The 20266-nt window shown below is 38.0% G+C and overlaps 1 protein-coding gene across 5 annotated transcripts in view; it reads right to left on the bottom strand.

The window, feature by feature from the left end:
* The window catches only part of AMPH (amphiphysin), a 245355-nt gene that overhangs the window by 29018 nt on the left and 196071 nt on the right, over positions 1-20266 (bottom strand). For 4 of the 5 annotated variants that reach the window (XM_019631035.1, XM_019631033.1, XM_019631032.1 and 1 more), the window contains exons 12-17: positions 15262-15378; positions 11747-11770; positions 9787-9810; positions 8991-9512; positions 6894-6926; positions 2662-2718 (exon numbers count right to left, since the gene is read on the bottom strand). In XM_019631035.1, the coding sequence (XP_019486580.1) occupies positions 2662-2718; positions 6894-6926; positions 8991-9512; positions 9787-9810; positions 11747-11770; positions 15262-15378 (777 nt within the window). The remainder of the gene's footprint in view (positions 1-2661; positions 2719-6893; positions 6927-8990; positions 9513-9786; positions 9811-11746; positions 11771-15261; positions 15379-20266) is intronic. The other variant, XM_019631036.1, reaches the window with a different exon arrangement.

Raw genomic sequence — 20266 nt, 5'->3', positions numbered from 1 at the left:
TGAAGAACAAAACAACGCAACTTGTCTGTTCCCCTTCCCCCAATTCCCCAGCACTGTTCCGATCCCCCCAATTTCCCAATAAAAATCTTAAAAAAAAAAAAAAGTAAAAGATAGCTTAAAATGAAAGAAACTATTTTTATCAGGATCTGGGTTTCTTGGAAGTCCTAAGAAATTCTGATATTTTACATAAGGCAAGAATTAAGTGGGGTGATTTCATAAATGAATCGAATTGCATTTGCTTGCTGAAATCAGACAGTGCAATAGAGACACAGTATGATGAGGAGGTAGGATCAGCTATGTCCCCATAAGTCACTACATTTTCCCCTATATCATAACATCACACCCAATGTTACAATATAGCATTACAACTTCACACCTTAAATTCCAGGGGGATAAATGTAACTCACTGAATGATGAGTAAGGATGAAACATGACAGCATGACTCTATGTACAATCAGCTACTTAAATTTGGACAAAGAAGTCACCTTCAGTTCCTTCTAAGATAGTATAAAATTGTAATTCTTTTGTCCAGATATAAAGAAAAACAAAGGTAAATTGTGAATGACATCTCATGGAAAGAGCTAAAATAGTCCTGTCAGAACTGTGCCCTGCTTCAACCACCCTTTTTCTGTAAGATGCCTCCCCTGACCGACATTGCAAATGGGCTGGTACCTTGCCATACCCATTTAGGAGCACTGGGGATGATTTCCTATGGTTTGCTGGAGTAGCGATCATTCTACATTAGAAGAGAGCGATATTCTACATTTATTAGTGGCAGCAGGATGCCACAATGGTTTAACTCAAGAGACTCAGAAATGGAATTCTTTGTTTAGAACAAAACAACTAGTGTAAAGTTGGCCCACACTTTCCGGTATCCTCTATGAGTAGATGGAAACTAGGTCAATCAGAGGAGATGGATCAAGAGAATGGGGCTAAAAGTCCAATATGACATTTGCCTTACAGTCCTGCTTCTCCAATCTTAGGAGAGCTAATTTGGTGAGAAATGCAAAGGGCCATAGAGGTAACTCCGAGCCCTGAGCAAAGCTGGCAGATTCAAAAGGTTTAAATCTGTACTCAAGGAACATGCTGTGAGGCTATGAAATGTAGTCTGGGAAGCTGATTAACATCTTCAACTTCTACCTCACTGAGAACAGTCAATGACCAGAGGTTGGGAAACTGTCTTGCTCCGGGATAGATACTGCATAATCACAACTCACCAGGAGATGTATGTTCACTCTGATTTCCTTGATCCCCACAGGGAAAGCCAATGCCAAAGCAGATGCGATGCTAGGCATGATGAAGCTAAGTTCCCCAGTGGAAAGAGGTGTCAGATGTCTGCTTTAAAGACTAAATACCAAGAGAAGGGAAGGGCAGACAATGGAAGCTCTTCGAACCAGGTATGGGGGCTAGAGAGATGTTCAGAGGAACTTAAAAACACTGGATTCTATGCCTGGACTTTTGCATCAAAGTAATAGGTGTGAGTTTAATTATGACCCATTTTCTTTCCTTTATACCAGTATTTCTCCATTTATCTTCACCCATTCACAATTGACAATTAAAAATCTCAGCGTCCAGCATCAGTATAACCCTTATTCCATCATTACCCAGGCTGAGACTCACCAATGAACATAAAACACGAGCTTCTCTGGCTCCATTATTGACACCAATATTAATTCGTGTTTTAAACATTTATATCTTTATTTGAAGGCCACAGAGACTCCATCTTTCATTTGGTTACCCAAAAGGCAAAAGTATGACAACCTATGACAAGGTATTAGAGGCACACTTACCTTTGAAAAATATCAAATTAACCTGTAAGACAAACTTCTCAGAATTCCTTACTTAGAAGTGTAATCATCCAAAAAGAAAAAATCATTCTACTTAAAAGCAATTCTACACTTCCACTGTAAAAGCCAAGAGCTGGGATAATTATACACCATTTCCATGGGAAAACCAGTGAGCTACAAATAATCCTTGTGCACTAATCCTCAAAGAGCCAAAATCCTCTGTAGTATATCACTGACAAGCTCACAAGTGTCATCACTTGAGGTATCTTCACACAACTTTACTAGTAAGCTGCTGCTAGAAAGGTTTCCCATGATAACTGCAACATTTATCTTATAGGAGTCACTTCTAACATCAAGGGTAACTGCTTTCTACTGACTCTCTAACTAAGCTCTTCTCTCGTCTCGTCTCTCATCAAAGTAGGAATCACATCTCTACAATGCGTTATTTGTTTCTGCAACTCACAAAAAAGAAGGGAGAAGATGAGAAATGAGGTAGCTTCTAGTTCAAGAAAATGCAAGGATCTTTTTTGAAACATGAATTCTTGCAGCAATTTGATTTTCAATCCTGTAGCTTAAGTTATAGTCACATAGAAACAAACATCCACGTACTTGATGGATTTAGTGTGTTCTACTAAAGCCCACAATTAGGAAACTTTGGTTTTGGCTGTTATCACTGTGCCTTTATAAATAGAAACAACCATTCAAAGTCACATTGAGATTTGTCAGAAGCTTTCCTTTCTATTTGCTAGAAAAAAGGGGGGCTGCAGAAACCACATTCTGGATATTTAAGCTCTGGATAACCTAGAATCATCAACCTTAGAACAGTTAGCAGTAACTATCAACTTCTCAAAGACACAAATTAAAACTGACTTACCAAGTTACTGATCATATTCTGGTCTATCTGCATTGTGAATAATGAAGTGTCCTGGGGCTGAAAATTGGGGAGAAAATAGAAGGTTAAAAAATATTAAGCTTCCCACTAATTTGCTAAAAAAGCAACAACAAAAATATCATTTAAATTAGCTCCTATCAATTGTGTCAAAAATACATTAAAGTTTTTAACATTCTCCTTGTGAAAACCAAAAAAAAAATGCAAAAATAATTTTTAACAGTAGTTATTTTAAATGTAAATCTGAGCTAGCAGAATATGAGGATATGATGAGAGACATTAAGTAAACAGTGTCTTCAGAGGGTATCTTTGATCTGCAGCTTCTCTTCTGGACATCTATGATGAATTAGAATTTAGTGGCTTCAAGCTACAAATTTAAACTTTTTAAATGTTGGACACTCAATCTTACTATCTCACCTATGTGTGACTTAATACAGGTTAATTATGAGCTGTAACTTAAAAATTTTATACAATACATTGATTGACCTAATAACCTAAAATCAAGCTGGAGGCATCTAAGAGAACAGTGATCTTTAGGGAATATTCATCTCTCATTATATTGGTAGCCAGGCTTACACCCGCCAGGCAGGAGATTGGGAAGAGTCTTTCCTAGGAAATCTGACCAGATCAAGAAAAAAACTACCTACAAAATATGACATCGAGGGCTCTCCAACAGAAAAGACAAGCTAGTGACGTATGGTTAAAGATGGCAGATTGAAATTACCTCTGTAACCTCCAGAATTCAAACTAAACAACAATAAAGGGAATTTTATAAAGCAAACTGTTAACGACATAAGCCCATAAACGTAAAAAAAAAAAAGAAGAAGAAGAAAAATAAGAGCACCAAAATTCTGAAACTGAAAAGCAGATAATGGGCTGGTCGAGTAACTCAGTTGGCTAAAAGCTCGCTCAAGAGTGCAATCTCTGAGCAACAGGGTCGCCGGTTCGATTCCTAGGCCGAGCTGAGCTGTCGCTGAGCTGCCAACAGGTGGCAGGATGGCTCAGCTAAAAAAAAAGGCAGACGAATGAGCAATAAGTAACTTGCTAGATCAAAAAATATCTGCATTCTAAGAGTATATAAGAAATGCTAAAAAGCAACACAATTTTATTACTCAGAACTCCTAATGGATCAAGAATTAGAAACATGGGAACCACGGGAAATGGAAGTTAGGGTTGTGCTAAAGACAGGGAACTGGTTGAAAGTCTATTAAAAAGTAATTAGACCTATTAAAAAGTAATTAGATAGAGGTATTCTCATCTATCTAAAAACCAAGCAATATCCCTTCCCACCCTAGCACAAGACTTGAGATTATTTCCATAAAGTCTGAAGCGGAGGGTCTCTGGACTGGGGGACATACAGGCATCTTAGGAATGTAGCAGGATTAAGTGATCATTTACAAAATAAATATTGAGAACATGGGTCCCTCTCTTTCCAACCTCTTACTTCTTCCCCATTCACCTCCCATTACACTGGCAGCCAGGTTTGTACACCTCAGACAGGCAACCAAAAAAGTCTTCCCAGTTAAATTTGACCAGCTCAGGAAAAGAAAAATGCCTAAAGAATCTGACATCAGGGTCTATGAAAAATGAGCCAGGAAATCCTAGAACAATGCCCGTAGTCAATGAGCTCAACCTGCCTCCAGAAGTTTCCTGTCAGTTTTTTAGTGTCTCACTGACAGTCAAGATCACCAGACATTTAAGAAGCCTCAAATATCAAAAAAAAAGAAACCAAACAGTAAAAAATAAAAACGGACAAAAAAACAAAGACTTATCAAGGAAAAAAATTTTCAAAAATTATTATTAATACACTCAGAGATACAATAGATGTCATATACATGACATAAAAAGAAGATGCTATTAAAAACAAATATTCAGTAAACAAAAAGAGCTCTTGGAAATTAAAAAATATATAGAGAGAAGTGAAAAACCTTTTAAAAGAGTTGGAAACCAGAGAAAGATGACAGAGAAAAGGGAATAGCAAAGAAAAAAAATTATTAGAGGCTCAGGAAGTCAACATATGAAAAAGAAAACTGTTACAGGATGAGAGAACAAAGAAAACAAAAGAGAAATCATCAGTGAAATAAAAACAAAAACTCCAACTGAAAAACAATTTTTATATTAAAAGTATGAATGTATGAAAATAAACTCAGGCCATACTACATCACTGTAAAATTTCAGAAACACTGGGAAAAAAATAAAATTTTACAAACTTCGAGAGAGAGAGAGAGAAATAGAATGGTATATCAGGGGCAAAACAAAAGAGAAAAAAAATTCTCACAAAATAGGAAGAATCAAAATTACAGTTTCTCAGTAGCAACACTAGGAGGTAGAATTAAGTGGAGCAATGTCTTCAAAACTCTAAGGGAAACAATTTACAACTTCTAATATAATATTGAAACTAACAGTCCATCATGTATATAGATAAAGACATTTTCAGATGTGTATAACACACACTTTTCTCAGGAAGCTACTAAACGACGTGCTTTAATTTTGGGGGAAGATGCATTTTAATTTGTGGGATTATACTATAAGTAAGGAATATTTATGTCCAGAAAAGAGCAAGTGACATGAGAGAGAGATGAAGGCAATCCCCAGGACAGACTTCATGGGAGAGCCTGTGGTACCAGTTATGCCGTAGTTACAGAGTTCCCAGTTTAGACGGGAGCAGTCTCAAAGGACAGACAGCCAAGTTCTTCAAGATGAAGCCGATTACATATTTGTTTTCCAACAAACTGAGGGGAAATTTATATAGCTACAGAGTATGGGGTTGAATTAGTGATAAGTACCTGGAAAACTAAGCAAACCAACTAACAAACAAGACCCTACAATTATTTCCTCAAAGGAAAACAAAACGTTGGCATAAAAGGAAATACAAACTTCACGTCTTGGGCACTGATAGCACTTATGTCATCGCCATAACATTACCACAGACTGGTGGGATGGCTATGGCGGAACTATGTGAGAAAGGCAGGAAGCAGAAGACGGGGTACACCGTGAAGGTAGGGTTGAAAGTGCTTTAAGTCCTCACACCTTCCCGAGAGATGAGTCAGTAGATGTTGCTTCAGAAATCAAAAAGTAGTATTATAAGAAAGTCATGCACACATGTGGAGGTGAAACCAGAGAATCTGTTAAAAGAAGTGCAAGTATTCACCTCTCAAAAACAGGAAATGGAGCGGGTATGTGATGGTCTGAAGTTTCTAAATAAAACACCCTTACAAAATTTTGTACTCTTTAATTTTGTGCATTTATAACCAATAGAAATACAAATTTTAGAAATGAGAAGTGAATAACAATGCTTATGACCCAAATTTTAAAAAGCGTTTTAAGCAGATGGAAAAGATGCATTACCATCTTTCTGTTTGTGTGTATCTGTATTTGGGTGTGGATGTGTGAGTGGGTTTTATCTTTTTTTATAGGTAACATGAGGGAAAGTAATCAAACTTTTCAACTGAGAAATTCTAAATGTTAAAATTTTAAATTGTTCATGTCTAATATTCTAAGACAAAGCATTCATCACAGTAAAGCTTTCATTGGAAACCTCCCTTCCAGAGGCTTTTTAGAACTTAGTCTGCGAATTTGTAGACATGTGGTCTGCCTTTTACCTGGGTTACAAATTCCATCTGTTGGGACACATACAATGAACGGGACAGTCCATCTTGCGGCTCCTCTTCCAGAGACTTACAAGGAACATACTGCCTTATTGGCTAGAACCAGCCTGATTTCTGATCTTCCAATGGCTCTTTTCTGGAGAACCACTGAAGAGGGGAGGTTTTGTATAATACGGCTCTTATCTGAATCTTTAGAAAAATGCTTCTAAAACATCTCATATTTTCTAAAGACCAGTTTCATTAGTTCAAAACAATCCTATCTCCTCTTTTCCAACAGCTGAATCTAGTGGATCTCTCAGAGCAGGACAGCTGCGAGATTCCAGTTGAGGAATCAGCAGAAGCAGAAGCCTACGGCACAGCCAATAATATTAACAATAACTAACTAGAGTCATGGAGGACATAGTATGTGCTGCTGGACATACCTCATTAATGTTCACAACAACCCTATAATGTCGATACTATTGCTGTCTCCACTACTGAATTTCTAAGTAGTGAAGTTTTGTGTTGACACACTTAATCATTAAGCTATAGCAGTGACACAGAGATCCTTATTTTAAAAATTTGCATCATTCTCAACAGATGGATTTTGTCAGTAAATTGATTTCTTACCTGAGTGAATCCATTAAATGAACCACCAGAAGCCTAAATAGAAATGGAAATCAAAGTACATTATTATTATTATTATTATTATTACCAATTTTTGTAGGATCAGTGAAGTTCATTAGACAGGTTGGGAAGTAAAGACTACCACACATTTTTAAATAATACAAAAAGGTGCTGTGCATGAAAGTGCTTAGGAAATGCAAAAGGCCATACTGTATTATTTTAAATAGGCTGACAAAAAAATAACACAGACTATTTTTACAATTACTGCTGATGAGTGGCCCAGTGCTAACCAAAACCCACTTTTTTGATAATGAGATATTTCCGGAGAAATAGCTCTTTTCTTCAGGCCATTGATAGAATCTAGAAGAAGCATTTCCAGCATTTCTAACACAACGTTAGATTTTTTTATGAACACCCATTATGAGATTCTACAGTTTCAGTGGGCCTGGGTAGAAACATGTCACATGCTCTTATTGGGGTAACTACTTAGGAACAGTGAATCAGTTTGTTCTACATATATTTAGTACTTGAAAAGTAAAAATGAAAATAGGAAAAATGAACACAGTAAATGGATGGTAAAATAGACTCTCATTAGTTCCAATGTAAATAAGCATTATCCTCTGTGTGTGTGTGTGTGTGTGTGTGTGTGTGTGTGTGTGTGTGTGTGGTTTTATTTGTTTCTTTGTTTTTCTGTTGTTGTTTTTTTGTCAACCTATTTGTGTTTGATTTGCACAGATTTCAAGAGGTAAGAGGTACAGGAATGACAATCTGTCAAGGACATGAGGCAGGCCTCAGAGAAGATAGTGATGGATAATGAAGTGGGTAGGAAACATGAGGAAAGACAGAACCTATAGACGTTTTTGGCTAGTATATACTACATACGGGGTAAGTACCTCTTCTTTACCAGCCTCTATTTCTTGGTACAACAATCCATATCTCTGGTTAGCAAGTTCATCTTCAGATAAATCTGAGTTGTTGATGCCATTGTCTTGGGGACTAGCAGAGTTCTTGGTGCTAGGATTCTGGGAGGTTCCCAGAACGAATAGTTTAACTGCCTCCTGGCTTTCTTCCAAGCAACTATCAATGGCTTGTTCCTCACATACATCTGCCAGTAAGTCCACCTCCAGCCCTTTCTTGCTCATAACTATATCTAAATGTTCCCAGCAATTATCTAAATACGCCTCCTATATCTCTGATAGGCCAGTGGTTAACAGATTCAAGCCAACTGGCAAATCCACTTGCTTGTCCATCTGGTATACCAGAGAATTCCAATATATCCCTATCATTCATTGCTGAATCCAAGCTTGGCTGTAAGATTTGACCTGGATCTGTTCCCCAAAGTCTGTTTCTGCAATTCCTGGCAAGTTATACAATTCCCAGTCATTGTACTCTCAGACCCCTCTAATAATGAATCTTCTGCCTTACACAAACACCAGTCTCTTCTGTTTGCACTCATTTCCAGAGAATGATTAAGATCTGTCCTAGACTCATCTACTACTTCGTGTTCTATTGATAAAACAACAGGCTGATTTTCATCCTTGACACCTCCACGAGCATGTAACACAGCCTTATACCAAATCTCTTCATCATCTACACTGTCCTGTGCTTTGTGATATATTATATCGCAGTTTGGAGGATCGATTAAGAATTTTTTAATGTCTTTTCTAGTTAAATCTCATTCCCTCAGGGCTGGCATCTTCAATATTAGAAACAGAGTCTGTCTGGAGAGGCTGATTCAAAATATCTGTGTGATTGCCAGGTTTAGCTCCAAAGCCCTCTACAATTTCACAATTATTGATTATTACTTGAATCCCCTCATCTAGCCTGTAGTCTCTGTCACTCATCTGCTGTATCTACTCTTTCCATGTCTTTTTCAAATAGGCCCCTTATCTTGAAATACTTTTCATCGGTCTTTAGGTTTTCCTTACACCTAACTCTTAGACCTTTCCTAGTTTCTTCTTCATTGGTTTTTAAGGTCTCCTGGTCTTGCTTTCCTATTGCCTTAAGATCGCCTACCTTGTTTCCTGTACCTTCACACACTACCTCTTCTAATTCCTCTGTACCTTCTAGTGTCTTGATATCAATAGCTCCAGTGTCTACCTTTTCACATGTCTCCACACCTGCCCACAGCGAATCTTCCGCCTTCTGTTTCTCTTCCTCTTCTTCTGACTTTTTAACATCTTCTTGACTTTCTTTGACCAGGCCACCACTTTCCATGGCTGGCATCTCTGAATCGGGTAAGCCATAAGGCAGCTCCATCTCCATACAAGCCGCACTGGCAAGTTCAGCCTGAGGCACAGGCTTTGGGGACAGGTGTTCATTTCCCCATGGAGGGGTGGGCCCCAGGAGACGATCACCCTGCTCGACTACAGTTGGCCCATCAGCAGAAGGAAGCATCCCAGTGGACAGTCCCACGTCTTGCTCTGCTTCAGAGAGACATGCAGAGTCTTCCTGAGACCCACTGTGGGTAACTTCCTGGCTGACACTGTCTGTACTAGCATCAGGGCCCCAAATAAATGCACCTAGGTCAATCTGAGATCTTTGAATTTCTTCAGCCAACCCACTGTCTGGAGTTTCCTCCATGATCAGGTTACACAGGGAAAGACTTTTTGAAGAGTCAGTCTTTAGAGTATGCAGAATAGCAAAAGAAAAAAAAAACAAACAAACACAAGATGAAATAGATCATGGTGAGAGTTGATGAGAAACACAAGGCTCCACAGTTGAGTAGCATCAGTTAAACAAAACTAGAGAGCATTTCAATCGAATAGCTTAAGGTTAAATCTGTGACACACAATGCCATGAGAGAGAAAGAAAAGCTCATTTTAGATAATATATCATGTATATAATACATATTAAATACCAAAAAAAATCCAGAATTTTCTGGATATTTACTTACCGGCTGGGCCAAATCAGTGCTTGTCTGTAGGAGTAAAATAAATAAATAATAAAAATCATAAGGCAAGAGAAGAAAATTCACTAGCATATTCAAATCCCATGTGTCCAGAGTCAACATTCTGCTAAAGGTTGTGGCTTTCACTGGTCTGGGATTAAATTTTACAACTTGTTTGTGATAGGAATGAGTTTTGTTCCAATACTGTTTAAGACTACACAATTGAAACATAAAGAAAGCCTCTGTCATTTTCTAGTATCGACAAGAACGTTTTATGGCTTCTGCTTCAGCTGACTGAAATTCAGTTCAAATAAATAAGCAAGCCTGCTAACATGAGGAGAACATTAAGCACTAGAAGTCGCAAACTTACACAGCATCATCTGCTCTGACAGCATCAGTAAAATCTTCCCTAAACTCAGCCTGAGCTTGGTTCTCCCTCTGACATGGTTTTTGGATGGAGGATGATCTGATACTAACCACCCTGACTACCTGGAGGATTCTCCTCAGCTTCTTTCCAATACTCCCCAGGCTAGAAGCTTTGCCTGGACAAAGAAAGAACACTGGGTAGCTGTTATTATGTCCAGAGAGCTATTGTTTTGTAATCTTGTCATTGTTACCATTCCTAGCAGATCTGTCTTCTAAAATATTCAATGTTACTTATAGATGGTACCTCCACCCTCACCACACCCTTCCCAGTGAGGGAAGGAAAAATGTGGTATAGCTCCAACTAAAGATATGAAATACTGGAATAACAAAAATTAGCACTGTCCTCTTAATCTCCAAAAAAATTAACTCAAAATTGAGGCTAGAAATCATATGGCCTGAATGTTAATCCATGCACCCCTTTTTTGCAAATAACACAAATCAAACCAGCTCACTATAAAAAATGTTTTCAATCAATATGTTTTAGCTCTTCTCTTGAGAGCGTTCCATGATGCTTCAAGGACCCTGTGCTATGCAGTATAAACCTGCTCCTGTGGCAGGGAAGGAGACAGCCATCTTTTTTACTTAAAGGAAAGGAAGTAGCAATATCACTTCAGAAGACCACAGACTTGTGAACACCTAGATCTACCAAACTTTTCTGTTGCTGTCTCACTAAAAAAGAAAACATGCAACTCAAGTTGACTGAAAACCATGTGACCAAGACTGTCCTAAGACGGGGTATACAAAGGACCTTCCCAAACTGCTGTGAGGCTGTGTGGATGCAGCCAGTCTCCTGATTTCATAGCACACTGCTGATACCACAAAGCTCTGTCTGTGTCTTTTTCCTAACTCTAAATTCTGGAAGTGCTCATCTTTGCATATCTGATTAGCTGAGTAAATCACAGTAGTAGTAATATCTACCTTTTATTCATATATACCAGGCACTGAGCTACTCTACAAAATTATCACACTACATCATCACACAACCCTCTGCAGTAGTGTCACTACTCTTATTTTATAGATGAGAAAAACTGAGACTTAAAGAGTTTTAGAACTTGCTTAAAGTCATATTGTTATAAGAAGCGGAGTCTGGACTCAAATCCAGGGCTGTTAGGCTCTAAAGCTCAAATTCTTATTAAGCTTCATTGAAAATAATAATACTGAAAAAAGGTTCCCTGTGCAGATTGGCCCATTCCTTACATTTTCTCATCCATGCTTTTCTTGTATTCTTTTTAAAAGCAATAACACATGTGCATGTTGTTCACTACATTTCCTCTAGCCACCGATAATCACAAGAGGCAGCATCAAGGGGCACAGCGCCAGACTCTTGTATATCCAGGAGTCTGGAACACTGACACTCCACTGCTTCCAAGTGCTGGTGATACTTGGAACCATCAGGGAGCTGATGATTATTCTAGAGGACTACATTATTATAAAAGATGTTCAGGTCTTCTTTCTATCACAGATGAAGTAAAATATAACAAAGTTTAAAAATTTCTAGGGATGTAGACACATCAAAATACAGAGTTCTTAGTATTCTTACCGTCCATAGGTCCCAGGGCAATGTCTAAAAGCAAACAGACAAAAATACTGTTAGTACATAAATCCCTAGCATTTAAGAATACTGAGATGATAAAAGCTCTTGAAATAAAATCATAAACATTTTGAAACATTTAGTATAGCACTGTTCCATATAATTTCTTTGGTGATAAAAATGTTCCTTAGCTGTGCTGTCTAATATGGTAGCCACTAGACACTTGTGGCTATTGAGAACTTGAAATGTGCTGGTGTAAGAGAATCAAATTTTTCATTTTACATAACTTTATTAAATTTAAATTTAAATATCTAATTGTGGTTAGTGGCTACCATATTGGATAGCACAGGTCTAACCAATGTGCCTTTTGCTATAAAAGTGGAAAAATCTATCTGAATCATCATAAATGGGTTTATTTTAATACACACACACACACACACATACACACACACTTAAAGTAAACAAGGTGTCCCGATATTAGAATTTATCAATCTTTGAGGAAATGTAGATTCTAATCATTGCGAGTGTTATTTCCTCTCTTCCCCAAACCAAATTGCAGAGAATGCATTATGACCAGTTCAACAGTAAATGAACCCCAGAAAAGCAATTCTTCAATATATTGAATTAGATAACACACAGCTCAATTAACTGGCAATCATGGAAATTAGTAGGGTGCCCTCTAAGACATATGGATGACTTATGCTTACTACTAGCATTTTAATTATAAAGACTATTGATCCTGGGGAATGAATCCAGATGGTTCAAAAATGACTTCTCCCGAGTGTGGACACATTGCTTTCTTCTGCCTCTGAGGATCACTGCTAAGCCACAGTCTTTTCTGTCGGTATCGTTGTGACTAGAACTGATCCATGTTTATGTACTTGTTTAGAATCACTTAATGTGAACAGCAAATTGGAGAGCCTGGCACTCCCATCTGAAGACTAGGACAGTTTCCAGATGGGCCCACAGATGTCTCGCTTGGATTCTGTACTACAAAGCGTGGGCCCCGTGGTTCTGACCGAAATTGCCATGGTCTGGGTCTGCTCCAGCTGCGCTGCCCCACCCACCACATCTCTGTGCAACCTAGCTGGTCTTGGGTTCCTACGCACGCACGTGTAGAATGACTGAAAGGAGCGCAAAACAGCTCCACTGAAAGTCAGTTATTTGTACTTGGACTCCTGTGCCTCTAATATGTATTTTCTGATTATCCAGATAGTTTATGTTTTCTTGCTTCACAGCCCAGTAAGAATCACAGCTCCCAAAAGCAGACACACACCCACATATTGCAGACAGCAGCAGTATTTTCTCCAAAGGAAGGCAGCGATGGGAAGCGTTGTGTTTATTGATCCTCAGGCTCATGAAAGGATGTGTTAGTTCGTGTGCACGCTGCAGAGATCACAAGGTGAGGTGTTCTGCTAGTAGCAAGAACATCAATCAATTTAAAACACCAGATCAGGTGATGGGTGAGGGAGACGGCTCTGAGTGAAGCGGCAGAGGCCAGCGAATCAAATGGCTCTGTTCTTTTTGTTCTTTCAGCCTCAGACTTCTTCTTAGCACAAGAGAAGGAAGTGATTAGAGCTGGATCACAGTCCAACTCCGCAGTGAGGTGACTCAATTACGGCCACTGGGAAGCCAGGCAGTTGATTGCCTGGCCCACGGAAGAACACAGGGCCGCACGCAGCTCGCCCTAACTGCAGTGACGGTTTTCTTCAGAACCAAGACTTTTCAAGACTTAACCAAGGTTACCTTTTTTTTTTTTTTAAATTCTGAAAGACTGTCAGTCCTAAATCCGCACAAAGTTCCGTGATTTATGGATCAGTTTAATCGTGAATTGATATAAAAGAGGTTTCTCTCTTGAGTCAAACATGCAGACAGAAATGCCATGGAGTCCCACCCACGGGTCACCACGGGCTCCACTGCACAACTCGCTTCTGCCCCTACAGTAATGAACGCTGGCGAGTAAGGCGGGGAAAGTCCCGCCTTCTGCAGGCTGTCGATCGGACAGCGCTGAGAAGAGAGTATCCGGAATGAAATGTATATCCATTTTCTGCTTTTCTTGGCCACCAAGGCAGAACCCTCCAACCTGCTGACAATTACTACATTAGCACTTCCCAAAGTATGTTTTAGAGAACATTCCAATTGAATGTTAAGAAAGTTCCGTTACAATTCTAAAAAATGTGTATTTCACAATAAAAAATAATTTTAAAAAAAAGAAAGTTTTGTTACAAGCGATTTGTGTAGTCAAATAAATTTGAGAAAGTCTAAGTTAAGCAAATCTAAACAGGTTTTTCTTTTAGTTGCAGGACTTCTTTGAGCCTTTAATAGGCTAATGTACATGATGAATCTACTAAAAGGGAATTAATAGACATTTCTGAAACACTCATCTAAGATCCTCATTTTTTTGTAAAATGCCTTTGATCTACTTAATTTTCTGCTTTATTGACATCTCAGATTTTTATTGTTCCTATATTACAACAGGGAGGCCCTTAGAAAACCAATCATCTGGAACAAAGCATGAATTAGGGGGAAGCTTTATTTATTGAGGTTCACATTGCTCTGTTTGTTCCCCAGTGGCTTTTTGTAAGGCATCAAGAAGGTTTAAAGACCAGAAATTTGAGCTGGGTCTCAATTCCTAAGAAGAGTTTTACAATAAACCTTCATTCATTAATTTGATGTATAGTCTAGCATCTTTGCATTTGCCTAAATTTAAATGACAAGGCACCAACCACATAAAAAATACTGATACAAACGATTTCTGTTTAGCCAAATTTTGAGTTAACTTCTTTGCACAAACACAGACAATTGTAAGTTAACTATATTGCAGAGGACTCATCCACAGGTCCTTAGAGCATCCACCATCAGCATTCCTCTGATGGAGAAAGCTATCACAGTAACTGCTGAAATGGGAGAAATGTTGGGAGTGAGGGACTGATGAGCAAGGATGCGTCTGGATAAGCAAGGCCAACTCTGCATCGAGGCATAATCAAGATCAAATAAGGAAGTGTCTGCAGTGTGGAGGAGAACATCAAGTTTAAAACTATCAATACTGAAAAACATTTCTCCTGGGGTATAATCTCATGGTTATTTCAAACATGCCTTAATTTGCAAAGTATGAGGAAGGAAAATAGAGAAAACAGTAAGAAGATTAAACCCAAGGCAAAAAGAAAGAGCTTTATTTAGAGGACTCATAAAATGTATCATTTAAACCTGGGTACTTTTGAGTGCAAGACGGGGGTACTATGAATAAGCACTCTAAGATGGATGATTTCTGGGCAAACTGAAATGTACGTTTATTCCAGCTCTGCGGATAGAGAAAGCTAATGGTAGGGAGAGCTTTAGAATAATTCACTGTGATAAGGTCCTCTTGCTACCTTTCCCTCCCACTAGGAAATATCTGCCAAACAAAATGAAAAGTAGATAGTCATTTGAAATGGAGAGGGGTTGCCGAAATGCATCTGTTGCCTTACTGAGCTTATTAAAATTTACCAAGTATCATCCTCAAAAACATAAAAACCACCTGATACCTGAGACATGGGTGAGTGGGTCACTCCAGCAGAACCTGCGGCGGCCACCTCAGGCTTGAAAGGGTCAAAGTCCAGATCCAACAAAGTCTCCTCCTTCTTTACCTCAGGGACTTCATTCTGTTAAAACAGAACAAAACAAATACTTATGATCTCAAATCTGATTAAGACTTCATGATATAATCCATGCATAATCCTCTAATGAAAGTCAATATCCACAAAGCAGGCATCCATAGTTTATCATTTAGGTGGCTCATCCATGTGCTCCCAACGTCACTAACTAAATATGATGAGGGGACATACTAACTCCAGCCAAGTACAACCTAAGACACCCAGGAACATGGCCCAGGTTTCAGTTCCCGTCCTTTGTCCAGCTCCAAGTCCAGCCAACAATGTCTGAGATATATCCTGATGCCATCAAGACCTGAGGAATCTCCTTCTCTGCTAGTTCAGAAATCTGAGCTCAAGGATTACAGATGATCAGATGGATAAAATGGGCCAATGCCTGGACCCATTACAGTGACCCACTGTTGTGATGTCCCCTGTGAAGCTAAATCTAAAAATGAAGGAATCATTGTCTATTGTGACCACATCCCACCTGCCTCATCCCCTCAGAGGTGCTCTATCCCTGAATTTCGTTATCATATAATCCATTCTTCATCTATATACTGTTTGTCTCAATTGTGTGCATGAGGGAAGGAGAGTACAAGGGAGGGAGAGAGGAAGAGAAAGAGAACTGTGTTTCCCAACATTCACTACAAAATGAGCTCCTACCCCAATAACATTCTTGGATTAGAAAGAACGTTAGTCAAATAAAACAGAATGAAAGTCCTGCTATGATACTAGCAAAAAAAAATTATAATCTAAACTTTAACAATTTGTTCATTTTTTATGGTATTGTGATATAAGAAAAACACTGTGGGCCTAACCCAGGCTCAAGTCACGCAGTAAGAGTCAGAGCTGAAATAAAGTCCCCATAAACTATACCCCAGTGAGGAGAACTGGGGTCAGTTTTCATACAAATCAAGTTACATGTGTTTGGTATTTGATATAAGCTTCAATTTTGACCACCTGTTGTTTAAAAACTAAAAGGTCACACTGATGGATGAAGTATTATGTAAGAACCCATGTTTAGAGAAAAATTTTAAAGAACAGTTCTTAATATTAGTCATAAGCCAGAATTTTTAAACTTAAAAATGTATGGAAAGCTTGGGAGCATAACAGATAATACTTTTTTAGTATACTCATACTTACTGTATAAGGAAATCTGCGTATAAGTCATAATATTGGTCTCGAGTTATCTGTTTTGCAGCATGATTACTCCTCATTTAAATTTTTTAAATCTTACAGGAATAAGACTCCTGATATCCTGCTTTCTTTAATAACTACAATCACAAAACTGTTAACTGATTCCCTTGGCCTCTATTCAAAGTTTGTTTTTCACCACCTTTTATATTGGTACAAATCATATTTTTAATACTGTGAAGACTTGTATGACACTTAGAACGTGCTAAGCACTGCTCTGAGGACTTTGTACACTGAACATTAACCCATGTTAATGCACTTTGTTGGAGACTAATGATGACAACACTATCACTGCCTTGAAAGAATTACTTTAATATTTTCCTAACTGCGTTTTATCTGCCTTGTCCAATCTTTGCAAAAAATGAGGGGCAGATGGCATCATTGCCCAATCTGGGGATGAGGAGACTGAGCTAAAAGTGGCTCTCTGTTGTCCTGGGTGCCTCACCTCCAGTGCAGGGAGGCAGGACTGCAGTCAGATACCTCTGATTCCAGCACTCTTCCAAGCTGCCACTGAGATCCGGTCCCACATCTCTCAATAGCAGGCCCTGAGAATGTGCAGAGGAATTCTCCATGTTCTCCAAATCCTCCGTAAAAATTTAAGCTGCACAAATACATCCATTAGTCCCTTATGAGCCTAATGAATCCCCTTAAGAGAGCTCAAATGGGAATTGAGAGATCATGGAGGAAAAGAGGCACTAGACTATAAAGGGGTTACTGAGTCTTTGATGGAGATAAATTTGGGTGTGCACCCCAATTTTGCCAATTGCTCATTGTCTCTCCCTGGGCAATTAATTCATCTTCCTTGAGCCTTCATGTCCTCATGCATACAATGAGAATAATACCTAGTAAGATTACCATGAGTAATAAAGATAATAAATGCACTGTATATAATATATAGAAGATACTCAAAATGGAAATGGAAGCTAATGTTCTTAATTTCTATTAGTAATGATGTGTATCTGCATAAAATTACTGTCATCAAATATCCACAATACCAGTTTCACTGCCTTCAAAATGCATAGCTGACTCCTTCAGGCTCAATGTTTATTTGGTTTTGTTCCTTTAATCTTGAGAGTTATCCCTTAAGGCACTCATATCAAAGAGTAATTTGATAGACTTACACAAAGAGCAAAAAGAGGTTGTTTGTTTATGTAGTGTTCCTTTATAAAAGGGCAGAGAAACACTCATAAATCTCTCATTACATGATACAGCACAGTGACATGAAATTACTTTTACATAACAAAAGAAAACAAATCTTTTCTAATTCCTTATACCTGCATCACCATCAGAGTAGATCTGATGTGGTCTTAACATTCCTAAGCTTTTGTTTTACCATCAAAAGTCTGGAAGGGGTGACCTGGAATGTGCCCATTAAAAAAAAAAAAAAAAAGGACTAGATATGAAAACCATAGTGGGGGAAAATATTGCCAATTATAACAATCTTCTTGCTATTATTTCATGAGGTGTCTTCTACTAGAGACATCTCAATTTATAATTAAAGTACTGGACTGCTTACAGTATAGGTGTACACCTTGAACATAAATCCTTACGCCTTGCCATGGCCTCATGATAGATGGAGTTTACTTCCTTATCTCTTGACTTTCGGGTGACCATGTGTCATGCTTTGGCCAATGGATGTTAGCAGATGTAATGTAAGCAAAGGCTTGAAATGTGCTTGCATGGTTGACTTGCTTTTTCTATATTCTGGCCATTCACCATGAAAAGTATAAGCTTTGGGTAGCCACTGGGCAAGGAGGGTAGGAGGCATATAAGGCATACCCGGACTTATTATCACTAAATTTCTCAAAATCAGTGTTACAGAGAACGCCTTAAAAGTGGTCAGAGACAAAAAGACATGTCACATACAGAGAAGCAACATAAGAATAAAAGTAGATTTATTACCATAAATAATGCAAGCAAAAAGATGGTGGAGCAACATCTTTGAAGAAACTGTTAACCTAGAATTTTATGCCTCTTGAAAATATTTTTGAAAACCAAAAATGAGATGAAGATTTTTTTCAGACATACAAAAGCAGAGCTGATTCATTACATCAGATTCACGCTACAACTATTATGAAAGGACATTTTTTTTTTTCAGGTAGAAGAAATGATACCAGATGGAGATACGGATCTACACAAAGGAATCAAAAGCACCCAAAATGGTAATGTTATAGGTAAGTATACATGACTTTTCTTATTATTTAAATCTCCTTAAAAGATAATTGACTGCTTAAACAAAAATGATAGAGTAATATGAAGTTTATGCTATACACAAAAGTAAAATCCTTGACAAAAATAACATAAAAACCAGAAGGAAAGAATTGGACTTCATTAAAATAAAAAACATCCACTCTTCAAAAAGTACTAAGAAAATGGCAAGTCAAGACACACACTGGGAGAAAATACTGCAAATCATATATATCATAAAAGACTTGTATTCAGGATATATGAAGATCTCTCAAAACTCAATCAAATAAACAAACAAACAAATAAAGATTTCAAAAGACACCAATGTCCTCCAGACTCATCCACGTTGTTGCAGATGGCAGGATTTACTTCTTTTTTTAAGGCTGAATAATTTCCATTGTGTATATATCACATTTTCTTTATCTATTTATCTGACACTTAGGTTGTTTCCATAATTTGGCTATTGTGAATAATGCTGTAATGAAGATGGACGTGCATATATCTCTCCGAGATATTGGTTTTATCTCCTTTGGATACATACCAAGAAATGGGATTGCTAGATAATATGATAATTCTATTTTTAACTTTTTGAGAAACCTACATGCTGTTTTGCATAATAGTTGTACTAAATTACATTCTCACCAACAGTGTACAAGGATTCCCTTTTTTCCACATTCTCACCAATACTTATCTTTTGTCTTTTTGATAATAGCCATGTTAACAGGTGATATCTCATTATGGTTTTGATTTGCATTTCCCTTACGTTTACTGGTGTTGAGCAACTTTTCATATACCTGTTGGCAATGTATATATGTTCTTGGGTGAAATATCCATTCACGTCCTTTGCTCATTTTTTAATCCAGTTATTTTGGTTTTTGCTGTTGAGTTGTATGGTTCTTTATATATTTTGGACATTAACCTTTTATCAGATATATGGTTTGCAAATATTTTCTCCCCATTCCCTAGAAAGAAGATTAGTGTTTGCCTGGAGATGGTACAGTATGTGAAGAGAAGGAAGAATTATAAAAAGACACAAAGGAACTTCTGGGGAGGACAGATATACCAATAATCTTGATTCTGGTGATGGGTTTCATGGGTGTATATACATATTTCAAAGCTTATCAAAATGTATACTTTAAATATGTACAGTTGTTTCTCTATCAATCATACCTCAATAAATCTAATTAACACAAGAAAATATCCTAACAATAGGAGATTGGTTAAACCTCCTATGGCACATCCTCATAATACAGTGCTCTGCTGCTACTTAAAATGATAAAATAGATATTAAATTGACATGAAAACATACTTGTTAAGTTTGTAGTAAAAAAAATTACAAGCTATAGGGCTGGCCGAGTGGTGCGATGGTTAAGAACTGGCTTGGGATGCCAGAGGGCCCTGGTTCGGATCCCACATATGAGGGCCAGTGACACCGCCCTCCACAGCTAAGATGCTGAACAACAGCTCAACCTGGAGCTGGGCTGCCGTGAGTTGCCGGCGACGGCATAGGCTGAAG

This window comes from Hipposideros armiger, unplaced genomic scaffold (genome assembly GCF_001890085.2).
Source record: "Hipposideros armiger isolate ML-2016 unplaced genomic scaffold, ASM189008v1 scaffold_976, whole genome shotgun sequence".
Taxonomy (NCBI): Eukaryota; Metazoa; Chordata; class Mammalia; order Chiroptera; family Hipposideridae; genus Hipposideros; species Hipposideros armiger.
This window is presented reverse-complemented; position numbering and strand designations above follow the sequence as displayed.